The 26,823-nt window shown below is 42.7% G+C and overlaps 2 protein-coding genes and 1 long non-coding RNA gene across 4 annotated transcripts in view; 1 reads left to right on the plus strand and 2 right to left on the minus strand.

The window, feature by feature from the left end:
* The window catches only part of LOC147202393 (uncharacterized), a 23,421-nt gene extending 16,538 nt beyond the window's left edge, over positions 1-6,883 (minus strand). The window contains exons 1-2 of the long non-coding RNA XR_015101376.1: positions 6,620-6,883; positions 1,579-1,652 (exon numbers count right to left, since the gene is read on the minus strand). This is a non-coding gene — a long non-coding RNA (uncharacterized LOC147202393). The remainder of the gene's footprint in view (positions 1-1,578; positions 1,653-6,619) is intronic.
* The window catches only part of LOC147202394 (disintegrin and metalloproteinase domain-containing protein 10), a 25,413-nt gene extending 6,148 nt beyond the window's left edge, over positions 1-19,265 (plus strand). For both annotated transcript variants that reach the window (XM_086115590.1, XM_086115591.1), the window contains 11 exons: positions 179-270; positions 846-968; positions 3,669-3,761; positions 3,898-4,066; positions 11,098-11,261; positions 13,470-13,641; positions 13,734-13,878; positions 15,080-15,263; positions 15,788-15,887; positions 16,173-16,393; positions 17,636-19,265. In XM_086115590.1, coding sequence (XP_085971716.1) covers positions 179-270; positions 846-968; positions 3,669-3,761; positions 3,898-4,066; positions 11,098-11,261; positions 13,470-13,641; positions 13,734-13,878; positions 15,080-15,263; positions 15,788-15,887; positions 16,173-16,393; positions 17,636-17,740 — 1,568 coding nt within the window. In that variant the 3' untranslated portion in view covers positions 17,741-19,265. The remainder of the gene's footprint in view (positions 1-178; positions 271-845; positions 969-3,668; positions 3,762-3,897; positions 4,067-11,097; positions 11,262-13,469; positions 13,642-13,733; positions 13,879-15,079; positions 15,264-15,787; positions 15,888-16,172; positions 16,394-17,635) is intronic.
* lpl2a (lipoprotein lipase 2 a) lies at positions 19,255-26,318 on the minus strand. The gene is made up of 10 exons (XM_086115592.1): positions 26,046-26,318; positions 25,351-25,547; positions 24,080-24,259; positions 23,845-23,956; positions 23,528-23,761; positions 22,342-22,584; positions 21,397-21,517; positions 20,941-21,159; positions 20,707-20,814; positions 19,255-20,621 (listed from the first exon to the last, which is right to left on the minus strand). The coding sequence occupies exons 1-10, from the start codon at positions 26,143-26,145 to the stop codon at positions 20,600-20,602; spliced, it is 1,536 nt and encodes a 511-aa protein (XP_085971718.1). The 5' UTR covers positions 26,146-26,318; the 3' UTR covers positions 19,255-20,599.
* Positions 26,319-26,823: the final 505 nt, after the last annotated feature.

The raw sequence follows: 26,823 nt of genomic DNA on the forward strand, positions 1-26,823 counted from the left end.
CGTTTCAATGGGTAGGCATAGAAAAGGGTCTCGGCCAGTTTGTTTATGAAATTTAGATTCATAAGATCTCTGTAGATGCCTGATTTGCAAACAATGAAGAGTACGGTGTGGTGAAAGTGAAATGATGTTTGTATCCGAATGACCTGTGCTTGTTGTTGTTGTTTTTTTTTTAATGTAGTTTTACCAACTAGAGGACCTGGACCAGATTCTGGATTTTGTGGTACAGAACATCTAAATGCGGTTGCCCAAAACCTGAAACCTGTTTATCAGGTAAAAAAAAAATAATCCTCACCTATTACCTTTATACCCCCCCCCCCCCACCACCACCACACACACACACACACACACACACACACATACAATTTAAACAAAAACATCTCAAAAGAGTTTCAGAAGGCTTTCACCTTTCCTTTGGCTTCTTTGTGATGCCACCACAGAAGTGTACAAGTGATGTCAACAAAGGAAAGTGAGACCATAAAATGGGAAACGGATCTTTCTGCATCGGAAAGTCCTGACAACTTAGTACCATATGAGCAATGCAGGTGGTTTGGCACGCCCGAACTTTGATTGTTTGTGTCACTCCACATCCATGTGGTCTACTAATTAATATTCCCCAAGGGTAACCGACGTATTGTTCATCAACTAATGGTGTGTCCCAGGTGTCCCTTTTCAACAATGGTTTCCGGAACATTTACTGGTATCCATTTTTAACAACATGCCCGGTTGTAGAGTTCATTTCCAGTCTCGGAGCATTGTGGAATGGTCCGAGCAGATGTTTTCCCAAGAGTTCCCGTTGTGTTCCTGTCACTACAAGTTCCCTATGTGACCCTGTCGGCGTCCCACAGGAGGCGGCCGCGAACCGTGTGAGGAGAACGCCGGACGAAGCCAAAACTAGCTGCCTGCTGCACCTCACCGCTGACCACCGCTACTTCAACAAGTTTAAGTCTGTGGAGGCTGTTGTGGCTCAGGTGACCTTCACACACCGTTTGTCTTGTTTTGCAAAGTGAACTGCCTCACTTGGCTTGAGTATTTTTTTTTCAGATACACTAATCTGAATCACCGATGGAGCCACATTTAATCTCTAATCTCCTGAATTCACAGTGCTGAATTGTATTGCAGCCAGAGTCCTGACTGTGAAGTCACAGTGGCAATAATTTGAAGCATACCAACTTTATTCGTCCGTGAATTGACAACTAGGTTGAGATTTCCCATGTTTGCAAAGCAAAGGGGTCTACACAGAAGATGTCAGCCAAAGCGAAACCAAATCACTGTGTAGCTGGATCCACAAAGGTTTTGTGTTACATTCACTTTAAAAGAATGACCAATAGCCAGATTTTGTCCCCGAGTCGCCTGATCACGTGCAGTTTGTGACTGGGTCAAATTGAAGCTACACGCCAATTGCCCCTGAAGTGTGTTTACAATTTTTTTTTTTAAATCAACATTCAAGATTTAAGTTTCGCGCAAAGCACAGTCTAATTGTTCGTATGGGTGGAGTTTTCTTTCTTTTGGTATTTTGGCACATGCACGCAGTTAGAAATGTGTAATGCGCCGTTGTGGGAATGAACACTGCCGACTTACCAGTGGAAGCGGCGCCTCTGAATGCCGTTAAATTCAGCCGCAGTCTTCATGCATAAAAAGCCTCGCTGGAGTCCCTGCAGGAGATCGACACGCAAAATTACATTCATAAGAAACTTCAAGAAGATCCCCACTTGCAGATTTTGGCAAATTGGCCAGGGCAATTTAAGACCCCTTACACTCAAACAGAGCCAGTGATCACTGCTGTGAAGTGGGCACTTGGACTTCTACCCTATGTGTGCATCCGTGTGTGACACTGACTGATCAAAAACTGTTCAATCTAGGATTGCACAAATGATATGGATACCTATACCTGATTCAGACTCAAGACATGGATCAAAATCAGTTCACATCTTTTGATTGAGACAAAACTATTCTGAATCCAGATTGACAAAAATCATTTGCATTATGCCCTTGCTATGAGAATGTTCCATATGCAGATCATAATCAAAAGCTTAATAAACTACTGTATTCCTTTAGTCTGACTGCAGCTACTGAGCAAATTTCACTGAAATCCATTTTCACGACATTTCATTTTGCTGCGTAGCAAACAAAGAACAAAATGATTGAAGTGTTGCTGCTGCATGACTGAAATAACTATCTGTCTGCACACAGCTGACATGGCAATGCAAAAAGCACAGCGTACAGCATGGGGTGGGTTTTAACAACAAAATGCATAGTCAACTTACCAAAATACAATAGAAACGCAACATACAACCTAATAATTACGAGTATTTGTCCTGTAAATTGGTCTTGAGTTGCCGTTCCATCCCTCTGCCCATTATCTGACCTCGCATCAATTCCACTGACCCCCTTTGCATTCTTTCCACACCAAGCAATCAAACACACCCGTCCCTGGGTTCCTGCCCGACTCTTGCAAGGTGGGCTATGAAAATACATTGTAAGCCATTCTGTAACATGATCTGTTGTTGTAAATAGACAAAACGCTTATTGTCAATCACTGCTGGCCTGCTTTCACCATCTACTGTGTCCAAGGTGTCAATATTTACAGTCAAGGAAGTTTCCCCTGCTGGTTCAACTTTTTTTTGTGTGTGTGTTCAGCTCCCACTGTTTATACAGTACATTCACACACGTGAGTGTGTGAATGCATCTTTAAGGGTATGGTCGCTGGCGAAAATACTGCGCAGCGGAGTTGCCTAAGGGTGCTGTGTGCCATTTCCCCGTTATGGCCTGAATATTATTATGAATGACAAGAAGTTGGTCACGAGCCTTTTGATTTGAAAGAGGCCAAACTATCTTCTGTTATTTGGTGCATCTTTGTGCCGGGGAACTACCGTCAAGTGAGGGGAGGAGCTTCATTTAGTTGGACCATAACCTTGTCTAATCAAAAAAAAAGTGCTTTGCCGGCACTTACGTGCAAATATAAACTTTTCTAGGTGGATGTCAGTTGCTTAGGAATTTCTGGATTTGCGGCAGGGTTTCATTGTACTGAATAGGATATTGCTCTTGAATAGTTTTGTTTATTTGTGTCGGGAAATATATATATATATATATATATCATTTCTACATGGTAGTCAATTCAACTGCATCAGGGCAAGCTAATAAACAGTTCTGAAAACTACAACTCGAATCAAGATTTTATTAAAGAAAGATGTATTTTTCAAACTATAACTATTCTTAAGGCGGCCCAGTGGGTCTGTGGTTAGTGAGTCGACCTCACAGTGCAGCGGTACCTGGTTCAATTGCATCTCCGACCTCCCTGTGTGGAGTTTGCATGTTCTCCCTTGGCCTGCGTGGGTTTTCTCCGGGTACTCCGGTTTCCTCCCACATTCCAAAAACATGCATGGCGGGCTGATTCAACACTCCAAATTATCCCTAGGTGTGAATGTGAGCGTGGATGGTTGTTCGTCTCTGTGTGCTCTGCGATTGGCTGACAATTGGTTTGGGGTGTCCCCCGCCTACTGCCAGAAGACAGCTGGGATAGGCTCCAGCACGCCTCGCGACCCTTGTGCGGATGAAGCGGATCAGATCATGGATGGATGAACTCTATTATTGAATCTCTTCTAAACAATCACCCAAAGTGACCTATAAACCTTAATATTTCCTCACATCTTTCTGTGGTTTGTTCCCAGGTTGCCTCCTACATGAGAGCAGTCAATGACATATATGACAAAGTGGAATTTGACGGCATCAAGCTGATCAACTTTAAAGTCAAATCCCTCACTGTAAGAAGATACTGCACTCTACAGCAAAAGAACTGTTCAAACATAAGCCGCTGCTTTCATGTTTGACTCGCATGGATGCTGTATGACTAATTCAGAAGAAAATATGCATTGTTATATCGATTTGGTATCTGATCAGGTCATGACAGAGGAGAACAAAACGGATCCTCTGAATCCTCTCTACATTGGCCCAGAGAAGCTATTGAGTCTTTACTCAGACAAGAACTGGGGCAACTTCTGCCTGTCGTACCTGCTAACCAACCGAGACTACAGCGGAGTGCTGGGACTCGCCTGGGAGGGCAAGGCCGGTGAGTTGCAACACATTTGATGGTTTGCGGCCTCACAAAAGACATTTTATATCATACAACTAATTGCATACATTAACAATTATTTATTTTCCATTTTTATTGTATTGTGTTTGCATCACTTGGAGAGGAAGTTGCCAAGCCCGTACATGTACAAGCACAGATGCATCCCAAAATGATGTATTATTACATACATTTCAGATTGGGAGGGGGGGGGGTACATCTATGTTTTCACCCAACATCCACACATTCAAATTGCAGTCTTACAGAAGAAGTGAAAGCAGCAAACTGAAACAGGAAGACTATTTGTGTGTCCAGTCCACCCTCTCCCCAAGATATTTGACTTGAAAGGTGAAATAATATTTGCCTGCGCCGCATCAGTGTTTGAACCTCTGCATGGTGCACCACTGATTCATTGCCTATATGACTCCTTGATCATGACTACAGAGCCGAAACCAGTGTTTGATGGAGCCTATACAGTATGTTTGTTAAATGGCATGCCTGGGGACTTTATGAGGTGGAGCTTTGTGCTCACGTTTTGCGGTATTAACTCAGGAGCTAACAAAGTCATATGTTTGAAAAACAGTTGGGTAATAAACTTAAAGTGGCCCAAAAAGGTAATGCCCCAACCTTTTGGGCTATGTACTGAACCCAAAAATGAATGAATAACCCCCAAAACCATAATTGGGTTGTTTGTGACAAACAACTCCAAATGGGTTCTTCATTCCTTTGACTTTGTGGGTGAAATACATAACCCCAATTAATAAATTGGGTTGAGCCCTTTCTGACTTCATTTGGGTTGTTTTAGATCTAGCGTCTTTTTTCTTTTTACACTATTAAACAGTTGGGTTACAAATAAATAAAGGGATTGACGCAACTTTGAGTCATACATTTAGCACAAAACAAAATTGGGTTTCTTTGTCCAAACACCACCAAATGGGTTATTCGTTTGACACAATAACCTTTTTTACATACACGTTAAGGACTTTTTTATTTTTTTTTAACCCCATCTGCTCATGGCATGGTCCTTACGCACGTTTTAAAAATCAAATGTGAACCTTGAAGACAAAAGCTTTCCCAACCATGCGATAAATTAAAAGAGGCACATACTATTTTTGCATATAGCTGGCGCTAAAATTGCTTCGCGTGTCTTTAATGCAGGGAACTAAAAATACAAATTCAAATAAAAACATTGGATGGAAGACAAATTTTCCATGAAGGGTGATATTTTGCAGGCTTCGAGTGCGGCATAATTGTTGGGCAGCAGGAAGTTGGTGAACTCCGGCAGTTGTGTCGATAAGAGGACTCTTCCTGCCTGTCATTCATACGCAGCTTTTTATTGGCCAAACCGAGGTGGGGGTCGGGGGGGGGGTGTGAAAGCAGACATGTGATTAGGCCCCAATGAACCTTTGACACCTGAACACACCACCACTTCTGTCACCACCCTCAGATGTCTTCGAGAGGCTACATTCCGCAGCGTGATCGCCATGGTAACGTCTCACGTGAGGAGCACAAAATTTGTAGCCAATGGGGATTGCTGTGACTTCTCCGCTCCACGTGACTGGTCAATGAGTTTTCCCATCAAATTTGACCTCAGACAACCAAATCTCTCTAACCCAAATCCACCCGTTTATTGCTTCTGTTGGCCAATGTGTGCCTCAGAGACCCCTGTGCTCTTGCGGCAAGAGCAGGGTGCGCCGCAAACACACGTGCAGACACTCGTATGCGCACCACCCCCATTAATCACACCAGACTCCTCCTCTAGTTGAGTTTCATATGGCAATACGGGGGGGGGGGGGGGGGGCAAATGCTAAACCACTGTCAAATTCCATCTCTGCTTAAACTGATAGCAACGATCTACTGTTTGGTGGTGCCTCAAGAGGCAGTTGCCTTGAATTTTTTTTTTTTTTTAAACATAGCATAAAAAGTATGTTTGCTGTGACAACTGTCTTGGCAATAAATCATATGCTGCCTTGTTTTTAAGTAACACACGTTTGCGGAATGAGCAGCAAAACTGAATATTGCCAGTGATGGCCCGAAGCCATCTTTCGCACAATTTGGTTAATTGAATATTTTTCCACATACCCACGCTTCTGTCAAGTCAAGTACAACTTTATTGTCAAATGTGCTGCATGTGCAAAAGTCAAAGTTGATGTGCAACATACAGCACAGATAAAATTTCTTCCCTCTCAAGATAACATGCAACAAGAGGAGCCGCTGCGGGTGCCCGCGCCGCCATCAAAGGAAAAGCTAACATAAAATGACAAAATAAAACAAGACAACACATGAGACACAATCGAGCAATCCGAACCACTTTCCTGCATACACTTTGTTGTTTGAAGCAGTGAAAGTTCTGTGCCGACAGTGTGAGGAAATGATCGTCTTGGGATGCCCACTTCAGAGCATATCCCATTATATGAAACTTGGCCTTCAATTTGGAGATGCTACTAGGACGTATTCCAAACAATTATGAAACTTTACTTTGCGGAGCAACATCTTGGATTTGCCCTATCGGACTGGCCCTAATCGGATTGGTCAAATGTGGCAGACACTTACTGAGCACTGTCGTAGGTCCACATGCTGCCGGTACCTCAAACTCAACAGAAGACTCAATAACAGCAGCAAACAAAAAAAAAAAGGTTTGCAAAAAGGCAAGGTAACAGCAAAACCCAAAAATATACAAAACAAACTAGCAAGAGTCCAAACATGCGTAACCAAACCAGCAAAAATCCTTACAAAGCAAGAAGTTCTAATAACAACACCGGAGGCAGTCTAAAAAGCAAGGTCAATAATCCTACAAAAAATAAAATAAATAGGCAGCTTGGCAGTCCTTAAATACAAGGCAGGCTTGATTGGTAAACGCGGAACAGGTTCACCTGCTGGAGGGAACCGCCCTTCACTCCAGCTGCGGCTGATAACAAAACAAACAGACAGACATGACACACATGAAGTACTCTTCTGATTGGCCCACAAATGCACGTTCCTTCCATACAATATAAGATTTACTGCCAAGAAATCATTGACCGAAAACACACATTTCTTGACTTTATGTGCTATTTTTATAACCGAGTTTATATGACGTTTTTATAGTATTTCATTGGATGCAGAGGCGTAAAACTGAACGGTATCAACAAAGAGCTGTGATTTGGTTACCAAATATTAAATGTTAAAGATTCTATGAGGGACAAACTTTTGTCTTGTGCAGCATATCTACATCATGATGACAATAACAAGTGCCCCTTTTGATCAACAAAATTTACTTTTCATTTTCAAACCATCTTTAAAATGTCTCCATTATTGTCTCCTCCCCAAAGGCCAAATAACATCTTGAAAAGGCTAATCAGCACAACCTTGACCTTGAGACTAGTGTGTGGTTTTTGGTAACTATCTGTCTTATCGTCACAAGGTCTTGTCAAAAAGAAAAAAAAATAAGTGGATTAAAATCCATTGGAGAAATAAATCCTGCCTCTGTAGAATACCTCATTCAAATATAGAGGTCAATGAACTCTGGGAGGTCAATGAACTCTGGAGGGGGAAAGAAATCCCCATGACCATTGTTTGGGTGTTTGTATCAAACAATGTGAAAACATTTTATGTGCCTCAAGAGAAGAGTAATATTTTATTCGCGCCGAAATGTTTCCTGAAGTTAGCTCGTTTTCCTTCGTTCATGCACTTGTTTTTGTTGTTGCTGTTAGGTGAAGGGATCTGGAGTCGGAGTTTGTTTGCGGTTGTGTTCATCCATGCGGTTAAGAATAGCAGCCTTTCACAGCGACTTTCCTGTGGCCAAGAGTAGTAAGAGAAGGGAAGAAAAATGTGCCGGTCCTATTGTGCTCAATCTGCCAAAATCCACAGCAGAGGCCTTTCAGGACTCTTTCTAGGAATCCCGGCTCCTTGAATGAGTCTTTTAGCGGATGCAGGGGACAGGGGGTGGGGGAGACAAAGCAGTGTGTGCAATGAGAATTCCCGATTAGTTCTTTTGTCTTTTAACTGTGGGCAGCATATCATACTATATTAATTAAAGGATCATTGGCTGTTTCCTTTTTGGCGCCTCTGCGCTCATTGTTTCTTAAACGGCCTTGGGGGGTCGAATCACGGAGTCACTTTTGTTATTGTTTGCGAGCTGTAATGCCGAAATCTCAATCGCGCCCGCACAAACACGCTGATGGGAAATCCAGATGACCACAGCTGGTTCCCACAGTCCTCAATGACACCTGGTGAACTCTCATTTCTCTGAAACCGGAATATTTTTAACAGACAAGCAAACTTCCATTACGCCCCCCCCCCCCCCTCCAACCCCACCGCCCCAAAATCAGGGATTCCACAGGTCAGGTTACATAAAATGTGTTACGTAAAAACTACAAAAAAAAAAATAAAGTGACTAACCTAAACTACACATGGCAGGCCAGTTTGGACACATTGAAGTGGCGCCCAGGGGGCAATTGCAGAAGCTGACCTTTAGTGGTGCTCAGCATCCACGCTCGCTAAATGTGCAGCATAAAGTACCTTGCAGTCACACAGAGGAACAGTCACGGTCAAAGGTTTTGTTTCAGGATGCTGGTCAACCCTCTTCTGAATTATCATACATGTAAAAAACCTGTCTTAGTCGACGGTATTATGATGCAAGTCGAGTCAGGGAAAAAAAAATCTCTTTTCATGTCCATCACTCCAAAATGTTGCTTAAAATTTTTGGTGACATTATATGACAGGGGTGTCAAACTCATTTTTTGCCGCAGGCCACATTTTAGTTACCATTTCACTAGGAGGGCCGTTTATGACTAAAACCAGATAAAGAAGTCAAGAAAAACTGTTGATTCAGCTATTTTTTAAGTTGCTGTCATGAGGGGTTTGGTAACAAGAAAATGCTTAGAATATCTCTCTTATTTGTTACATATGAGAATTTATAATTTTGGTAGATATTTGGCGGCCTGGTAGTCCAGTGGTTAGCACGTCGGCTTCACAGTGCAGAGGTACCGGGTTCGATTCCAGCTCCGGCCTCCCTGTGTGGAGTTTGCATGTTCTCCCCGGGCCTGCGTGGGTTTTCTCCGGGTGCTCCGGTTTCCTCCCACATTCCAAAAACATGCATAGCAGGTTGATTGGACGCTCTAAATTGTCCCTAGGTGTGTGTGTGGGCGTGGATGGTTGTTCGTCTCTGTGTGCCCTGCGATTGGCTGGCAACTGATTCAGGGTGTCCCCCGCCTACTGCCCGAAGACGGCTGGGATAGGCTCCAGCACCCCACGCGACCCTAGTGAGGATCAAGCGGTTCGGAAAATGGATGGATGGATGGATGGTAGATATTTTAGAAAGGATCATAGAAGTTGACATGTTTGATCTGCTTTCGCGGACCACGTCAAATGATGTGGCGGGCCAGATCTGGCCCCCGGGCCTTGAATTTGACACCTGTGTTATATGACATCAGGGCAATTTGACTAAGCGATGCTATGACAAAAGGAACAAAAAAAAAAAAAGAATACGCCGGTGCAGTGGCGACCGTCGCAGCTGCAAGGGTGGTGGGAAAGTCATGTAATCAGGGACACTCGGATCCAGGAAGCCAGATAACTTCGCTGATCTGCGTTTCATTGTTTTCAGACACGTGCTTTCTCCAGGAAAACCTTCATGCGTCATCGTGTCACATAATGTCATCCATGATGAGGCGCCTCTGTCATATGTGCCCCCTTTGACCAATCGATTTCTGTACAGTGAAGGCACCTGAATGACGTCGCATATCCTCATTGCATTCATGTGAGGATGACCAGCTGTTGGTAAACACACCACAGCCTTTTTTTCTAGAACCGTTACATAAACCCAGAGCTGGGGTGGGGCGTTTTGACTGCGTACATGTTGACTGTTGTCTGTGTGACTCTTAGGTTGATAACTTGAGCAAGCAAAGCTTTGTGTTTCCAGTAGCTCAAGGTCAGTTATGCAACCTTGTCAATGGGATGTGTGAAGAGTGTGACGGCCCTGTTGCAGGATCACCCATGGTTGGTTCAAGCTATTGCTACTTAAGGGAGCCTTATGAGAAACTTTAACATATCTATAATTTGTGAACACCTATCATTGATCAATATTAAAGCATTACAGTCTATTCTTTGCTCACGACACGGCACTTTTTTCAATGGATTAACAATAGATGTTTCCGTCCTCAACCTAAAAGTTGTTTTTTTTTTTTAAATACGGTAATATAAAACAGTTAATTTGTTCCGTGGACCATGCTCTTAACTCAAAACACTTTTATAATAAATGGGTACGACATAACAATGTACTTTATCAAAACATACAGTATAGTCATGTCATAATTAAACGGAATGTAAATAATTCTGGTGTGCGCAGCTCGGCCATTGGCATGAAGAATACAGTATATGCCTGAGACTGTGGTTGAATTGTCTTTCTGCACCGTTTGAGTTCAAATTCACATTCTTTTAAGCATTACAATGGTGCTATTCATGAGCCCGTCTATGGCTTCTACCATTAAGTATTAACATTAAGATAAGAGATTTTAAGTAAGGCTATATGGTTGTTTTAAATTCACATGTGTTTCTCTTTGTTTGATGTTTAGTTTGGCAGGAAATTTCAACTGCAAGTGGCAATAAATGAACAGCACGAAGCTTCTTTTTTTGAAAAAGGGGTTCACCATGCGAAAGTGCCGCTTGTTGTAAAGTGAGGTGCGTTGAGTTCACTGCCACCAATGGCTGCGTCTCAAAAAACTTGTAAGTCGGGTCACTTGTATCTCAAGGCACCACTGTATATGTGATTACATAGAAACAAGCATATACTTCCACAAGGTATTAATTCATATATTAGTGAAATAACTAAAAGCAGTCAATCAGAGATTGCTATGTTTGAAAAAATGTCTCTATGGCTTTTCTGTGGCAACGCGCAAAGCATGCTTGGGTGAGTTGAGTGTGGAAGAACTTGATAGACTGACCTTGACCGCAACACCATCAGTCACATTTGAAACAAGCTCGATTATTTATTTATTTATTTTTAATCACCGCATCAAATAAAAATTCAGCTCCTTTTCTCTTCTTGTCTTCAGGTAACTGGGGAGGTATCTGTTCGCAGTACACCACCCTTCGTAATGGCCGCCCTTCCACCCTGAACACAGGTTTGGTCACGATTCAGAACTACGGACAGTTCCTGCCTCCTCGACACGTCCAGTTGACCCTCGCTCACGAACTCGGACACAGTCTTGGATCTCCGGTCAGTCGCCTTTCTCCAATATCTCATCACATCTTACAATCTTAAACCCAGTGTACAAAAATATTAGCGTGTGTGTCGGTACTGCGCAAGCAGGAGAATTTTCTCGTCCGAACACCGAAATAACAAAACGCCGGAAACCCTCTTTGTTGCCTCCTTTCTCACAAAAAAAGCGGACTTTTCTCCATACGTGTCTTTGTGTTGGGCTATTCTGTATGTTTACCGGCTTTACTGAATTCCTTTTCAGTGCTGCCGTCGCCAGGAAATCACCATGACAAAACACAGCCTATATGCGCACACACACCGGATGCACGTATGCACCTTTATGTGTTCTACTGGAAACACCCACAAGCCTTTTTTCACTCTGCCAAACGTGTCTTTTCACTCAGGCCTCCCTTTTTTGCACGACTCCATGGAGCAAAAAGAATCTTGTAGAGCTACTCCTGAGCTGATTAGTTCTACTACGTCAATCTCTGGCCTCGCTTGTATTGTTACTCCCGTGCAGATGGATGTGGAGTCTGAGAGGATGTCTGAGTAACTGTGTCATAGCAATGACATCCAAACAGCTATTAACTTGTTTACATCCCATCCTTCTAATCTCCCCCTCTTATTTACTGTACAGTTGCCCGTGCAAGATAAGTTACTATCCATCCGCAACCGCCCATATATTTCCTGGTCACAAATGTACACAATAGAAGAGAAATATTATTTTTAAAAGGGTCACTCCATTTTGTAGCCCATTCCCCTACTGAAGCAACCCCCTTTCAACTCAAAGGAAGTGCGGTTACAAGTCAACTATGGCACAGTTTCCGTCTTTAATTGGCCCCTTCCGTGAGCGTGATTACAATGGAAAAAGAAGGGGGAACACACCCTACTTCAAATATATTATTTGAAATGTAAAACAATGACTAAGTCCAGATGTTGCTAACTGATAGAGAAGACAACGCCATTAGGGTGAACGATTATCCGTAAAGTCTTGGACTAGTTTTAATTCCTAATATACCAGATTTGTTTCTTTTTCCAATTGAATTGGACAATTTATAGGTTGTGTTGGGTTTTGAAATGTTTGCGGTCTAATTTACATATTGTTACAGGAAGTTTGGGGGGGAGGATACCCATCGCGTTAGCAGTACATTTCTTCCTAAAGATGTTTTACAAATACGAGAGCAAAGCAAGAGGGGCTTACTGTTCTTTCAATAGAGAACATGACATTCCCGTGCTCCTTCAGGGTCATCACACTCGACAGCAATCTTGACTGGCGACATGATACAACAAAGATAAAGGCTCGGTGGCTGTCAATGACACAGAGTTCTGGCCTCCTGGAGGATCTCACTTGATTACGTATTTATTTGCTTACTTTTTATGTCTACAGCTGAATACTTGACACTTTAACAACAAAAAAAAAGCTTATTTAGTTGATTGGGTGTCAAGCAGCATAAAATGCAAGGACCACTTCACATTGTTTGGATTTGGAATATTTGTAACATTAAAGACCTTGGAAAGTGAATCCAGAGATCTGTTTTGAAATAAATCATACATGTTTGAAGATAATTGGTGTGTAAAGACTGAGAACGATATAAGATAAGATAGGAAAACCTTTATTTGTCTCACAATGGAGGAATTTCCAATTCCATATCGTTGTCAATTGGGGAGATGTAGCGCGAAATTGTTTGTCAACTTTTCGGTTTTTCAAATTTTTGGATCGTGACTGAAACGAGGCTCAATCCCCCCCCCCCCCCCCCCCCCCCACACACACACCCAAACTACAAGAGAATTTGAGCATCTTCAGTCGCCACAGAGGTACAACTGAAATGTGCGGTTAGCAAGCTAGGCATGCTTAGCTAGCTAACTGCACATGCCTAACTAGCTCATGCCTGAAAATGCATCTTCCCTCAACAATATGCTATTGTGGCCACTTTAGAGCGCCTTGTTGTTGGCCATGAGTGCACGCACATCCGGCACAGAAAGATGGAATCGTGAGGAATTTTAAAAAAAAGTTAATTTGAGAGGCAGTTTGTGGACTGGAGCTTTTGTCACTTTAGAGTGCACTAATGTTGTGGTGTGAAGCAGAAGTTTTACGTTTATAAGTGGTGCACTGTCATTTTTCCCATGTGACATCACTAATACTGTTGTATTGGATCTCATTAGATATTTCGAGCTGTACATTGAAACCAAATCTAGTCTTAATGTATGTCTTTTTTTTTGTAATAGCACGATGAAGGCACTAATTGCGGCGACCTAGGCTCCTCCGGTGGAAAGGGCCGATACCTGATGTTTCCTCAGGCCACAGATGATGTGCGTGAAAACAACGACAAACTGTCCCCCTGCAGCATTAAACACATCAGTGAGCTGCTGCGCCTCAAGAAGGACGATTGCTTCGTGGGTGAGCACGTGTTCACATTTTACAAGCGTGAGTCACGATAAATATTATCTCTGGATTGTCACAGTATTTACACGTGCTCTCTCTGCGGCCAGTCAGTGATCAGCCCATATGCGGTAACCAGATAGTGGAGGAAGGCGAGGAGTGCGATGTGGGACACAATGACACAGACCTCTGCTGCTACAGCGCTAAAGAGCAAGTAGGGGTGCAGTGTCGCCTCAAGCCTGGCAAAATATGCAGGTACATTTTTGAATACACTCACCTGCCAAAAAAGTGTGGGTAAAAACACCCGCAGAGCTCCTTACACAACAGCGATTTCACACTTAACTTTCATCACAGGCCACATCGATACCATGAACTGATACTGAGTACTGATACTTAATGATGGCTTTGTGTCTTGCAACTATGATAAAAATGCGTCTCATTTTCATCAAATATTGTTCAGAAACACAAAAGACAAACCTTTCTTGAAAATTACATGTATCTCGCTCAAATAAAAGACTATGGAGTGTACGTAAGAATATCGAACATTATTGTCATTTTTCACTGAAATGAAGCCTGTGACATGGCTTCGCAGTTATGGTTTTCTACGGGGACTGGTTATATGAGATAGAGTTTGGAACTTTTAAAATGAAACCTCAACAGTTTATATCATGTACTTTAAGGAAAATGCATCGGCAACAAATTCGTCTTCTCGATGAAAAAAAATAAAGGATGCAACAGAAATGCAGTAATAGTTGGAGCTGTGTCGATCAGGGGTGTCAAACTCATTTTTGTCGCGGGCCACATTGTGGTTACGTTTTGCCTTGGAGGGCCGTTATGAATTTTGGGAAACCATATAAATGTTTAATCACCTCCACATATTACACAGCGCACAACACATTTATGAATTACTAGTTTTAAAATCAAAAGTGAAGAATAATGACTGTTATTGTGGATTACATATGACAATTCAAAATTTTGGTTCAGACTTTAGCAAGCATCGTGGAACTTGACATGTTTGATTTGCTTTCGCGGGCCACATAAATGACGTGGCGGGTCAGATCTGGCCCCCAGGCCTTGACTTTGACACCTGTGGTGTCGATAAATATAACACTTTTTTTGTCTTTGTACCATGCTACTTTTTTTCTCCGCTTGCTTTATTGCACACTGCTGTGATGCTGTTTCAAATGAGTCAACAAGTTTGACGTTGCTAGCTAGAAGCTAGTTAGCGAGCAAGCCAGTTACCCAATTTTTTGTCCCTTAACTAACTTGCTCTGCAATGTGAGAACTCAAATAGACAGGTAGTTCTGAATGTAAATCAAGAAAATATTGTACTTGTAGCAAGCTTTCACTGGGCATAAAAAATGACTTGGCGAACCAGATCTGACCTGCTGGCCTTGAATTTGATACTTGTGATGTAGCATCTGTGCAGCCAGCATGTGCCTTCTCTCTTTTCTAGTCCCAGTCAGGGCCTTTGCTGCAGTCAGGAGTGCAGTTTTAAGTCAGAGGCCCAAGCCTGTGACGAAGAGACGGACTGTCAGATGGCCAGCATTTGTTCGGGTCTTTCACCTGTGTGCCCTGATCCGAGGCCAAAAGAAAACCTCAGCCTCTGCAGTCAAGGGACTCGTGTCTGCCTGAATGGGGTGAGACCGAAAAACAATTTCATTTTCTATACAGATGATCCGAGTCAGACTCACAGGACAGCTACGGCCAAGTCAGTTTGGCTTTCTGTGTGAGAGGAGACATTCTGGGCTGACCCCAGCCCCGGTCAATCAGTGCTGACAGAGAGAGAAAAACAATTTACCAATTTAGCACACCTAAGGGAAAGATTTTTCAAAATGATCCATGTGAAACAGAACATGCAAACAGAAAGTTGGCACACACGAAAAATAATCAATTATGCACTCACCCTTTTCTACAAATGGGAGTGACGAACGCAAAAAAAAAGTCAGGGAGTTACAAAGAATAAAAACACTTGCAGTGTACATTTGTATTATTGTCAATTTAGCCATCATGTACCGAGCAGCCAGGATTGAGACATGTTTCGCTTTTCTATGACTCAATAAGTAAGATTCCGTTTTGGACTAGTGCTTAATCTCCATATTAATACGAACACCCGTCCTAATTTACAAATGTTGAGGGTTTTTTTTTTTTCCGGGGTCTGCAGGTCTGTGCCGAGTCTGTGTGTGTGAAACACATGTTGGAGCAGTGTGACTGTCCGGGTGATTCCAAGAAGCAGAAATGCCACCTGTGTTGCCAGCAGCCCGGTAACCTCATAGCCCAATGCACCTTTGTGCTCCAGAAATCTGTTGACATTCCTACACTTTCCTGTTCCGTCAGCTTATGTCAATTTGCATAGAAGCCACCTTTGGGGCCTTGTTGTGTTCCTTTAACCTAACTCCGAACAACAAACAGGATAATGTGGTTGGTTCCAAAGTTACATCCCAAGGACAGATTGATTTATTGCAACAGTATTGAAATTAGACACTATGGTGACTAATCTGTTTTTGCTGTCCATTTGTCCAATTCTATTTTCTGCAAACAAATGGCAGGTGAGCCCGAGACATGTGCTAGCACCACCTCCTCCGTGTTGGTCCGTCACTTCCAGAGAAAGGCTTTGCCCCTGGTGGGCGGTGCGCCATGCATGGCCAATCAAGGCTACTGCGACAAATTCCACATTTGCCGCCTGCTGGATGCAGATGGCCCCATCGCCAGGTTGAAGAACTCCTTTCTCAACCTTGATGAATTTGAAGACATGGGAGAGTGGATGAAGGTAATTATGGAAGTCGAACTTCAAAGGGGCAAACAGACAATATAGCTGGACAACGGTTTAAATCAGGGGTGTCAAACTCATTTCACATTTTGGGCCGCATACAGCCTCGGTAGATGTCAAGTGGGCCGGACCATTAAAATTATACCATATTCTGCTATAAATAACCAAAATATCATGTCTTTCTTTTGGTTTTGGTATAGTGAAGCACAATAACATTAGGAAAATGTTACAAAACATGTCATGAAACCCCTTAGATTTCTTTAGACAAATGCGCAATTTACTTTTATCATTCACATATATGCATTGCAACTGATCCCACTGATTGTAAAAAAAGCACAAAACTTTAATAAGTAATTGAAAAATATAGTACTGCATTTCAAGATTAAACAAGATTTATTAAAAAAAATGAATTTTTAAACCATTTGCACATGTGCATATAAAATCTAAATGTAAATATTAAATCTGTCTTTTATGCATTTTTTTCCATTTTAAATTATCCTGTGGGCCTGATCGAACCGCGTCGGGGCCGGTTCCGGCCCACAGGCCGTATATTTGACACCATTGTTTAAATGTTCCTAAGAAAAAAATGGTTTGACCATAATATGCCAAGTAAGAAGATAAGGCAAGTCGATTGTGCAAGGAGCATACAATGATGGACGAACTCATTCACAGTCTGATTTCTAACCTCTTCAGGATCTTTGGTGAGAGGAACGTAACGAAGTTTCAACTAGATTAGCATTTAGCAGAATAAGAATCTCTTCCACAGCCGAAGGTTGAGAAGCTCATCTAAAATTAAAGGCTGAGTTGAAAGAAAACAAAGAATGGTCAATACATAAAACAACACCAAACACCTTGTGCATATCATATAATTTAACAGGAAAATGTGAATCAGTTCAGGCTCAAAACAAGATTCATCATCAACAATTTCCAACATGCTGAATTCTGATTCAGGGGTTGAAGAGTAATTGCAGCTGATGTTTGCGATAAATTTGTTTCTCAGTTTAACGTGTGGGGGAATGTTGGTGAATGAAGCCTTCTTCAGATGTTTGGGTGTGAGGTAGCGACTTTAGATCTTCTTGACAGCGTGGCGAATCTGGAATGCTCATCCGGGTTTAAGAGCACCTCAATGAAGTGTATTTTTTTTTTTTATGCATTCAGGACGGGCATCAAAAATAAGCAGATTTTCATGATTTGTTCGACAAATGTGTAGACCCACAATTAAATGGATTTTTGTGTCCGCAGGCTCACTGGTGGGCCATCTTGTTGGCTATCCTGATACTGTCTGCAATAATGGGCTGCACTGTCTGCCTCTGTGGCCAAACACTGGATACCAGAAACCTGGAGTGACTCACCCTGAAGATAGATCAAATACATTTAATTTGTCTGGGGTGGATTTCGTGTCCCATTTCCAGTAACTTCCTTGGAGAGACAGATTTGGTTACATCGAGCAATACTCAATACAGATGAAATACATTAAAAAGGCATCAGACGAATTAACAACTGATATTTAGATATTTTTTTTCTTCATATTAAACACCACCTGCTTGCCCTTCAGGGGGCTTAATGCGACCTTAGCGATTTTACTAGCATCTCCAAACACATATTTATATTCGCAACGAATGCCCTTATACAGATATGAATGTCATGTTCTGCAACTCAAACAAAAATCATCAAACTCAATAATTACCATCAAATACTTGCAACCTACTTGACCTGAAGGAAAGGAATACAGTAAAGGGATAATGCAAGGAGACGACTGAGTCTGTGAGTGGAGCTAACCCAAAGAAATCATTTACAGATACGTTTATCAAAACTTAGAAGGCTATCAGTGATAACTGAAAGACATTAGAATGTCACTACATTTAAAATACTGCAACCATCGGGGGCCATTTTAAAATAATTGAATCTCCCCTATAATTATTCAGGTCTTCCATGATCTGTTTGTTGTCCATGTTGTGGCTATACATGACATGTTTTCGTCCAATAAAATGCCTGCTCATGTTACGGCATGCGTCATGGAAAAAGTCACGGTTGCTCCCAGCTGCAGCCAAGCGCGACTGCAAGGGTCTTTCCATGTGGACCCAACAAACGCGGGAGGTATTTCCCTCCATTCTGTCACCATGTCCTCGTTGTCTTTGAACCCGAGTGCAAATGCATGATCTGATTGGAGTCCAGGTTTCCATCACATTGGTGTTCTACTGGTACAACAGTGAAGTGCTGTCATGACTTTTGGCCCAAATACTTCACAAGGGCTCACCTAATTGTGACACACGGCAAACTCTTTGTAAAAATGAATGTACTGTCCTTGAAAATGTACATTTACAATGACATTCCCTGTACATTCTGAGCTTTGTATATGTTGTACATAATTGCTGAAAACGTCTGAATGATGAGAACCATGTACAGGTAATACTGAATTGCGGAGATAGCATTTAGCGGGTTTTCACCATTTTGAGGCCGTGGCGAAACTGGTACTGTGACATGCTTGCACGTCTGGCAAGAACCCCCCCCCCCCCCACCTCTACCACTACAGTATTTCGGAACTTGAGCACCTATGTTCATATCAGTGGTTATTTAGCGCAATTGCTTGAGTACAAAGCCAATTTCTCCCAATAAAGTGAGCAATTAGCTAGGTTGCTAGCTAGCTAGCTAGCTATACCTACACCGCAAAACAGAATCCTCATGAAAAACTTCACTATGAATGTCTTGGTTAATCTTTCTATATTGTGAACTTGGGTCAGCTTGACAATTCGCAGTGCTGTAGGCCGGTGCAAGGACAATCTGTTTTCAAGTCAATTGACAACTATTTACACTTCTTTATCAAAAAGCAAAAAAAAATTAATAAAAAATAAAAGACAATGTGACCCCTCAAGTGTTGTTTATTAAAAATACACGTTTTAACACCACATATTTACATTTATCTACAAGGAGATCAGATTACACGAAACCAAAAATCCATTATTTCTTATTTACATCAAATCCTGTCTGTACACGGTTTTAAAATGCCCACCCCTGCGATCGGTGCAAAAACAGAATTTGTGCACGTACTTTGGAGGTGTAAAATAAAGTCACAATGATGACAGTTCCGATCTCTGAGGAGTGTCACCCACAAATGACGTACCAATGCAGAAAAATGGCGGAATTATGTCATGTGCTGTTTCCAAACACAAAACAACACCATCCAGTCAGAAAAATTACAACATACGGCGTTATTAGAACATAAAGTGGCCTGTCCTATACCCTGCTGAATAAAAGACAATTATTACTGTATTGATTTCCAATCATTATTGTACCACATTAAAAAAACAACAACAACAACAACAAAGCAACCATATTAAAACAACAACGTTAGGCGTTTGTTGAGGTACCAGCCGAGCAACGTTTCACAGTGCAGAGGTGTAACTGAGTAGAGACAGTAGTAATGTCACTTTGTTGTCATGACAACCATAAAGCACCCATAAAACACGCAGCAACAAAGCGCTTTGTTGAACATAAGGCACACTGATCCAGTTCCCCACAGTCACATGCCGTGCTGGGGGCCACAGCGGTGAATGCTTTGTTAGGTCACATACATATTATATGTAATATAGTACATAAATACACTATTTCGTAGAACACTTTTATCACAATAACAATTTTTTTTTTTTTAAATAATAAAGAAAATCCCTGTCTCTTTGGGATGGTAACAGTCTATAGGGCACTATGGGTAACATTTACATGGACTTAGAAAAATAAAGGAGATTTCGCTTGAAAGTCAAAATGTCAAAACTACTAAATGAAGTGAGGATGGCCGACTACCTGTATGTTTTCATAGCACAGGTTCTTTATTAATTTTGTATCGATTCGTTTCTTCCGGGGGGTTTATGTCCGTGCAAAAGCAGCCAAAAAGAGAAAAAAAATACGTTTTGACAGTGTTATCTATAAATACCAATACAATAGGACATTAGTACCTCAAAATATCGTCAGACTATTTGATGACAAGAGTGCCGACATACACATCACGATAACACCAATCAATGACTCATAAAACATACAATTAGTTGATAATATTAACATGTATGAGGTTTTAAATAAAAAAATTTAAAAAAGGACATACTGCCGTGGATATATACAAGTCACCGTCTTTGGGATTATGAACATCACATAAATTATCTACTAAGTGCTGAAAAGGACACACGGGTAGTGAAGGTTGTTTTCTCCGCAGGGTCAGTGGGCCTCCAAGGTTATTCTACCGATAAAGATGTTTATATTGACAAAACCTTGACAAATGGATTCTTTTGTAGAGATAAAGCAGGTGGAAGAAGCTTATTTACCTTTTGGAAGTGCGTTTTGTGTTGGTTCGCCATGTGTCCTTACATTTGACAAAGGTAAGCTCCCGTGTTAAGTTGGAAGAATCGGGATCTTTTATGCAGAACACCACCCTGGAAAACACGTCACAGTTAGGAATCATGCACTCCCTCCACTATTTCACCCAAAATGCAGAATATCCCTCCCTTTTTTTTTGGTGAATAGTTTAACTGTCTTTTCGTTAAAACCCATTGACTTACTTTTGTTGCGTCTCTCCAGCCCGGATTCGAATTTTGTGCACCTCCATGTTGGCGCCGTCGGAGTCGCCGGACCACCAGGAAGAAACCATCTTTAACATACTGGAGGCTGACCAGCCGTTTGACTCCTCCCACTTGAATTTCAACATCAACAGCTCGCCGATGTTCTTTTCGGTCACCAGCAGGAAGGAATGCGTCCTATTTGTTGCGATTTTCTCCTTCCTGGTCAACCATCGGGACGAAGTGTTAATGTTTTACCGGAGGATGTCATAAAACATTCAACGTTACCCATGAAGCCAACACATCAAACAAAAATCATGTTTTACCATATTGTTAATCTTTATGCTTCTTTCTTGTTCCGTTATTGTGCAGCGGACACGCAGCGGCGCGTTTTAACTTTTTACTGCTGTTTTACCCCAACTCTCTTGACACAGAAGCTCGATTTGATAGCACACTCACAACTTTAGCTGCACGTTGTCCGCCTCCCCTTTGGTTCCAAACAGCGAGACGGTCAGCGAGGGCTCCATCTGCGAGCGGTTGACCTTACTGAAGAAGTGGATCTTCAGCTGGTAGTGGTAAACTGTATAAGGAGAACCGCATCCATTTTAGAGACACTTGCCGGATGACGAATTGAAGACGCAAGTAGGTCAGCGTATGATCACAATCGCCAGAAACAATGTGAACGAAGGAGCATCCCCAGAAGCTGTGAGAGGGAGATGACATCACAGCAAGCTGATTGGACGCCGAACAAGCCCTTTGAGGCAATGCCACGGCATCCGTGGCAAACCGTTCCATTTTTGGCCACCATTTTGCCTTTTGATCATTTGAGCTCATTAATTCAAAGCTTGTTTCGTTTGTTTGAACACGTTCAAAACCCAAAGAGCAGTGAAATGAGCAAGAATAGTAGCTTGGAATACTCCCATTGGATGCTTGGGTATTTTGCCAAAGAGCCCCCTTGCCATTTTCACACCGCATTCCTGGCTAATTGGCGCATTCGGGGGCCAAACAGTAGAGCTGGGATTGGCTTCGCCTTTCAGACAGAACTCGCCAAAGCGGAACATTGCCGTATGTGTATTCACACACCAGTTGCGGCTTGCTCCATGAACATAATTTGATCCGCGGGGATGTCAGCTATCTTGATATTCATGCCACATGTCTTAATCATGAAATGATAACAATATCACTCTGGGTTTGATGAAAAATGTGTTTTGTTTTGAATGGTTTTTTTTGTGCCATTTTTAATTAGAACTTCAGGACTGTGATCACCATTATCAAAGTCAGCAATAAAAAATAATTCAATCCGCATTGTACTGCAATACTGCTTTCATGATAAATACCAATTTGATGCTGATCTCCTGTTTTGCAGGAGCTCGGTGGTGAATAATTGGGTCGCAAAGCACTCACCTCTGAACGGCATGGTGGCTCTGGTCTTGGTGTACATCTGCACATTGCGCGCTTTGCGGACCTTGCTGATGTCGTAGCCCACAGTATTGCAGCGGCTTTTACGGCAGCCGAGGCACATGCCGCGGTCGAACCTGTCGTTGCTGCCGCAGCGGTAGGCCTTGGCCGCCTCCTGCTCGTTCAGCAGCGAGTCGATGAAGAGGTGGATAGAGCGCTCGTGCTCGCACTTGACCGCATCGGTGATGGCTGCGGAAGAAATAGGCAAGTGGTTACATTTGTACTCATCCATTGAGCAAACTGGACCGTGAGCCAAAATCGGGAGTGCCGATTTCTACAAAGACTCATTTGAGCCACGTTTGGGCCCCTCTGCTCCTGTTCAGCCTGCTGTGAATGGGGTCATTGTGTGAGTGGCAGTAACAATGTTCGCCACTAAGACCGATTAGTGACAAGCAATGCGGAGCCAAGCTGCCGGACTGTTTTTGTTTGGACTAATAGCGCACATGTGATGCCTTGTTGGACACCGAGACTGCCTCTACTTTATGTACACACAACATGACAAATTACCTATTGGAGCTACTCAGTTTACAACGGGGTTCCATTCCTACGCCCCGATTTTGTACTCAAGTCAGAACCAAAGGTGGGTATTAACGGGCTTCATTGAATCTGTTGCAATGAGAGTTTGACTTTCACTTGGAGAAGAAATGCTACTTTTATTACCTTACATTGGAATACGCACATAAATCCGCAGATGTCAAACATGTGTATGCGGTGGGCCACTTTATTAGCAAAATTTGTTATCAATGCACCCATCCATTTTCCGATCAGCTCACAAGGGTTGCGGGTTGTGCTGGAGCCTATCCCAGCTGTCTTCGGGCAGTAGGCGAGGGACACCCTGAACCGGTTGCCAGCCAATCGCAGGGCACACAGAGACGAAACAACCATCTGCGTTCACACTCACACCTAGGGACAATTTAGAGTGTTCAATCAGCCTGCCATGCATGTTTTTGGAACGTGGGAGGAGACCGGAGTACCCGGAGAAAACCCACACAGGCCCGGGGAGAACATGCAAACTCCATACAGGAAGGCAGGAGCCGAATTGAACCCTGCACCTCTGCACTGAAATGCCAACGCACTAACCAGTCGACCACCGGGCCGCCCCCCCCCCCAAAAAAAATGTTTTATTTCTCACCAAATATCCCAAAGTTGGCAATCTTCTCCAGAGCGCCTCTCAGGTTACAGCCCGGCTGGAAGCTTCCTCCGTTTGGGTAGATGTCCACATGGCCCACAGGCTGCTGGATGCCGATGCTGAGACCCAGAGAGCCTCGGGTGAAGGTGTGGAGGACGTCCACGAAGCCGGCGTCATCTGGGGAGAGGCGCCAGTGGGCGTGCTTGCCCTCAAAGTCGGGCCCGGCCGGATCCAAACCTGCAAACAGAGATGGGCGTGTCAGCGCTGACGGAAGCAGCATTAATGTGTTTTTAGGGGGGGTTCTTTTAGTTGCATTTTACCTGTGATTCTTCCAACTTTGTTTGTCGCATGGCTTCCCGCGAAGCCTGCCACGTGAGCACCTAGGCTGTAGCCAATCAGATGCAGGTTGTCAAGAGGAATGTTGGTGGTTTCCTGTCAAACGCCAATCATGAGAAGTACGCGAGAGATTTGTTTTATTCACACTTATTCAATTGTAGCCCGAAGTGAGCTGCGATATGCTCCAGTTCACCCGCGACCCTAATGGGGGACGCTGACCTCAATCCAGTCAATGAAGCGCGCCACCTCCTGCCCCACCGCCTTGGTGTTCTGGGCTGCGACCACATAATGGTTCTGGGCCGTCCTGAGCCAGTCCACCACAATGACGTTGGCCAGCAGCTCTCGCTCATACAGCGCCGACACCAGTTTAGCCACCCAACTTTCAAACATGCCACTCAACTGTGGACGGTAAAGACAGAAAATGAGTGCACTGCGTTAGATGTTGGACTGGGCGATTATAAAAAAATTAAATCACAATTTATTGAATGATATTGAAATCCTGATTAATAAACAAACCACTACTACTACCTACTACGAAAACTCAACTTTAAATATACAGTGGACTCCTGCATACTGTGCGCCACATGCAAATTTGCATATTTGTCGATCCCCCCCTCTATTTTTTTCTATATATTTTATCAAATGGGGTTTTTTCCCCTCCATTTCTCCCATTTTTTTTTTCGTGAAGAGTATTTTGGGTTAATTTATTTGTGGGCCCAATTTCCGGTGTACAATGGAGGCCCGTTATAACTTGAAGAAGCAACCTAGGGGGGAGAAAAAAGGAAAAAAAAAAAGCTAAATAATTCCCCCAGTCATTTGTTAACTTGCTTCTAAGAGACCTTTTGCATTCACATTAGCGTACATTAACATAGTATGCTAATCAGTAAATAACCCGTTTAAATAATCATATCTGTAGCTTGGCAACATGCAAACATGCAGTCTGAACTGTTACAAATCATTTGCAGAGAGTAAAGTTTCTCTGTCTACACTGGTTGAATCCACACTAAAATATTTGTTTTTGTTTACACGTCGCAAGCTAATATTTATATTGCTTTTCATAGTCTGTCATTTTTCGGGTGCAATTTTTAGCCCCTTTATAGAATCAGATCTCCTGTTTTTTAATAAAGTGATTTTCTTTAATACAATACATTGATTAATTGACCAAATATTCACCTCAAAATCAGTAGTACTTTTTTCCCCATGCTCAACTGACCCTAGCATGTTCTGAATTCCTGTTTCTATGTGTAGTATTGAGCATAATAATGTAGCCCAAGAATCTGTACTTCTTCTTACGAAGAATGTCTGTAATTTTGCCCCCAAGAGTTAAAAAATATTTTGGAGTGCAATAACTGTTTCGATGGGGTACAGAATGTATGGAAGCAAGCCTTAGCATTCACCCTTTGCGGTTTGTCGAAGCACAACTCGCTGCCTAAGGAAATTTACAATTGGGGGACTAGTCCTCACTGGTAGAACCATTTGGAGTGTCTCACCGTCCAGCCGTGGATAATGAGGAAGGTTTTGGCGGTGCTGTTGAATGCACAGGCCGCCAGCGAGTCGGGTCGGCCGGGGAAGATGTAGCACAGGTCATCTTCCGGGTGGGAGGGTCTGCGCAGGGAGAATCTGACCACCGTTTCATTGGCATCATGCTTCTGCTCAAACAAGTCTTTGACGGGATCCAACAAGTTACCTGTGCGGAGAGGAAAGTTTGGCATTGAGTGTTTATTTTTTAGGTGGATGAGCTCACGTTCTGGCTTGAGAGGCTCGCCCCTTGTGGCCCCCTTTGACTGGACTTCATGCTATCAGGCTGAGCTCCATGGAAACCAGAAGCAGCTTCTCCAAGTTTCTGAGGAGTCAGCTGACTCAGATGGGGGGAGGTTTGTGTGTGTGTGAGAGAGAGAGAGAGAGAGAACAGATTGGGGGGTGGGGTACACAGGACCCTCACGTTCATGTTGTTACAAACATAACAAAGAGTAATTTGCAAGTTCCTACACTAATCACAGTAGGCTGAACGCATCATCATTCATCTCAGAGTTAACGTTCCTCCACTTTTTAGCACTAGAATTAAGCCAATCATGCTACATACATGTTTACAACATTAGCATGTTAATAGTTGCAGCTAACACTTCTACTAACTGACTAACTTTTCACAAGTTAATTTCGACTGGGGGCTCCTTTGGCAACTCACCAAAAATAGAATCGATGAGGTCTTGCTCCAAAGACGTCACATAGCGAACTGCTGCATTCAACACCACTAAGCAAAGAAAGCCGAATCTCCAGGCTTTCATTGCTTTTGACAGCTTTGTTCAGAAAGTGTCTTCAACCGCGTCGGAAGATGCAGAAGAGTTAGTAAATCCTAGTTTTTGTTTTTTGTTTTTAATGGAATAATCCCGTTTGGAGCGTCGTGTTGCGCGCAGCGCGCAGGCATGTGGTCCACCTTGAACCGAGTCCGCGTCTTAAATAGAACCTGAGCCGCCCCATTGGTTGTCAAACTCGGGGCGGAGAATGGAAACATACCCTGGTTTGTAAAGTCAATCATTACACTGTAGTGCGAGTGCAGTAAAAGCCCAGTCAGCGACATAATGACAAAATTAGACGTTGTTTAAACACCTGAGGGCTCTCAGTGAAAGCGTTTAGAACGCAGACCACCTACCTGTCTACATGCAGACTCCCCACAGGAAGGCCAGAGCCGGAATCGAACCCCGTGACTTCAGTAAATGTTGCCTGCCAGTAAGGCAAAAACATGCTCATTAGGTCAAATATATATTTTAAATTGCTCATGTGTTTATTTTATTTTATTGGATATAATTTCTAGTTTTTGCGTTATTTTAATGTTTTTATTTACTACAGCACAGTAAATACAATATGTACAGAAATTTAACACATTTCCCATAATGCCATGGGGTATTGCATGTAAACTTGGAACTGCGGGAAAAAAACGATGAGCACATCCTATGGGCGTATTT

This window comes from Hippocampus guttulatus, chromosome 7 (genome assembly GCF_054856545.1).
Source record: "Hippocampus guttulatus isolate MCC_2025c chromosome 7, RoL_Hgut_1.0, whole genome shotgun sequence".
NCBI classification, from domain to species: Eukaryota; Metazoa; Chordata; class Actinopteri; order Syngnathiformes; family Syngnathidae; genus Hippocampus; species Hippocampus guttulatus.

What these genes read in the sequence shown, in the direction of transcription:
- lpl2a (XM_086115592.1), bottom strand. Translation starts at nt 26,145, where the DNA reads ATGAAAGCCTGGAGATTCGGCTTTCTTTGCTTAGTGGTGTTGAATGCA. An exon ending in CAAAGTTGGAAGAATCACAG is followed by an intron (nt 23,762 to 23,844) that starts GTAAAATGCAAC and finishes CTCTGTTTGCAG; the next exon opens with GTTTGGATCCGGCCGGGCCC. An exon ending in AGCCACCATGCCGTTCAGAG is followed by an intron (nt 21,518 to 22,341) that starts GTGAGTGCTTTG and finishes CTCCTTATACAG; the next exon opens with TTTACCACTACCAGCTGAAG.